The sequence below is a fragment of the Belonocnema kinseyi genome, chromosome 5, assembly GCF_010883055.1.
Source record: "Belonocnema kinseyi isolate 2016_QV_RU_SX_M_011 chromosome 5, B_treatae_v1, whole genome shotgun sequence".
Classification (NCBI taxonomy): domain Eukaryota; kingdom Metazoa; phylum Arthropoda; class Insecta; order Hymenoptera; family Cynipidae; genus Belonocnema; species Belonocnema kinseyi.
Window position 1 is genome coordinate 131,609,508 of NC_046661.1, and position 2,134 is coordinate 131,611,641.

General features: G+C 30.0%; 1 protein-coding gene across 1 annotated transcript in view; it reads left to right on the forward strand.

Annotated features, from left to right (window-relative positions):
* LOC117172777 (histone PARylation factor 1) overlaps positions 1 to 2,134 on the forward strand; it is a 21,456-nt gene that overhangs the window by 9,998 nt on the left and 9,324 nt on the right. The window contains exon 2 of the mRNA XM_033360985.1: positions 1,155 to 1,888. Within this exon, the coding sequence (XP_033216876.1) occupies positions 1,155 to 1,888 (734 nt within the window). The remainder of the gene's footprint in view (positions 1 to 1,154; positions 1,889 to 2,134) is intronic.

The window sequence follows — 2,134 nt, forward strand, 5'->3', positions numbered from 1 at the left end:
ACTCTGTTTCTTCAAGATTCGTCTTTTGTTTTGAAAGTTCTTTTTTTTTGTTGTAAAAATGTGTCTTTTTTGTTAAAAAATTCATGTATTTTGTTGAAAAATGTTTTTTTTTTGTGGAAAAGTAATATTTTCTTATTTGAAAATTATTCTTCTGGTTTATAAATTCATCTTTTTGGTTGAAAATTCAATTGTTCCAGTTAAATATTCATAGTTTTAGTTCAAAGTTCTTTTTTTTTGGTTTAATATTTAACTGTTCCAGTCGAAGATTAATTATTTTATTTGAAAATTCATCACTGCTTAAAAATTGAACCATTTTGTTTAGAATACGTTTTTTTTTGTTTGTTAAAATTCACTTTTTCAAATAAAAGTTTAATTATTCCATTTTCGGATAAAAATAAAAAATTTTCAGTTTAAAATTCGACCATTTCTTTAAAAATGTATGTATCTTGTTGAAAATTTTATATTTTTTTGTAGAAAATGAATCTTTTTATTTCAAAATTTATTTTCTTGTTTAAAAATGCTTCTGTTTGGTTGAAAATTAAAGTGTTCTAGGTAAATATTCATAATCTCAGTTGAAAATTCATTTTTTTAGTACAAAATTAATCTTCTTGTTTAAAAATTTGTCTTGTTTGGTTGAAAATTCATCTTTTTTGGTAGAAAGTTATCTTTTTTTGTTAAACATGCAATTAATTCATTGAAAAGTCATGTATTTTGTTAAAAATTTGCATTTTTTTTGTAGAAAATTAATCTTCTTATTAAGAAATTCGACTTTTTGCGTTGAAAATTCATATTTTCCGATTAAAAATTCAACTCATTTTCTTCTAGATTCGTCTATGGGTTTGAAAGTTCTTCCCATTTGTTTAAAATAAAACTATTTCGTTCATAACTCAGATACTTTGTGAAAAATTTGTATTTCTTTTTGGTAGAAAATTAATCTTTTATGCTTTGCTCTCTTGTTTTCAAGGATATTTGTCGCGTTTTGCGACAAATATGAATATGTTTTTTTTTTAGTTGACTCTAAAAATTAAAATCGCCACCCTGAGATAAAAACAAATTTGGTATTAATGCCAATTTTATATTTAAATTAAAAAATTGCGTGCTTGTTTTTTTAGTGTGGTTAAAAAAAGATGGAAAAAATTCTGTTAAAATTGCAGCAAAAAAAGAAGGAAGAAGATGCAACAAAATTAGAGATGGGAGAGAAAAGGAAGGCCGAGGACGATCCCGATTCGCCCACGAAAACGCCACCTGGTTCGCCGCAGGCGAAACATCTCGACAAAAAGCAGAATAATAGTGCCGATGCAATTCCGGAATGTTCATCCTCGCCAGAGAAAAAATCCGAGGAAATCGATCAGTCAAAAACGAACGATGTCGCAGCTTCCGAAAGAGGCTCGGAGGAGCAAAAAAAGCGTGAACTCTCCCCGTCGCCCGAGAAGGAAACTGAAAAATCTGATTCGAAAATTGTAGAAAAAGATGGAAAAATTGATGAAAATTCGTCTTCCGAGGATCATCAGCAGGAAATCTCCAAGTTATTTCTAACGGAAATGCCCCAAGATTTTTACCAGTTTTACGACTTCTGCAAGGAAAACTCGAAGGAAAATCCTGCCCTGGCTCTGAAAATTGTCGATTTGAAACTCGTCGGGCCCTTCGATCTTCTTCTGGGCGGTAAATTTTCGCAAATTGAGGACAAGGGTACAATTTTGACGCACTGGAGATATTTCTACGACCCTCCGGAATTTCAGACCATTTTAAAAGGAAACGACAAGGACGGATTGCACTTTGGATATTGGAGAGACGATCCGACGAAAATGCCCGTTTTTATAGCTAGAAACGACGCCAATGTTTCCTGCAAAATTGTTCCAGTTGCTGAAAATTTATTTGGAACTGTCGAGTAGGTTTCACAATTTTTCTATTTCATTCCACCCTTTTTTTTCGTCATGCAGAGCTACCACACAGTTATTTTAAGGATTTTAATCGATTTGTTCAAATTAAAAATCTTAAAAATAATTTAAATATTTCAGAATGTTAAAAAAGAGGTAGATTTTTGAAGATTTCGAACAAGAAATTTAAAAACTTTTTAAGGATTCAAAATAATACCATTTTTTTTTTGTAAAATTCCTCGAAAAATTTAGAAAGA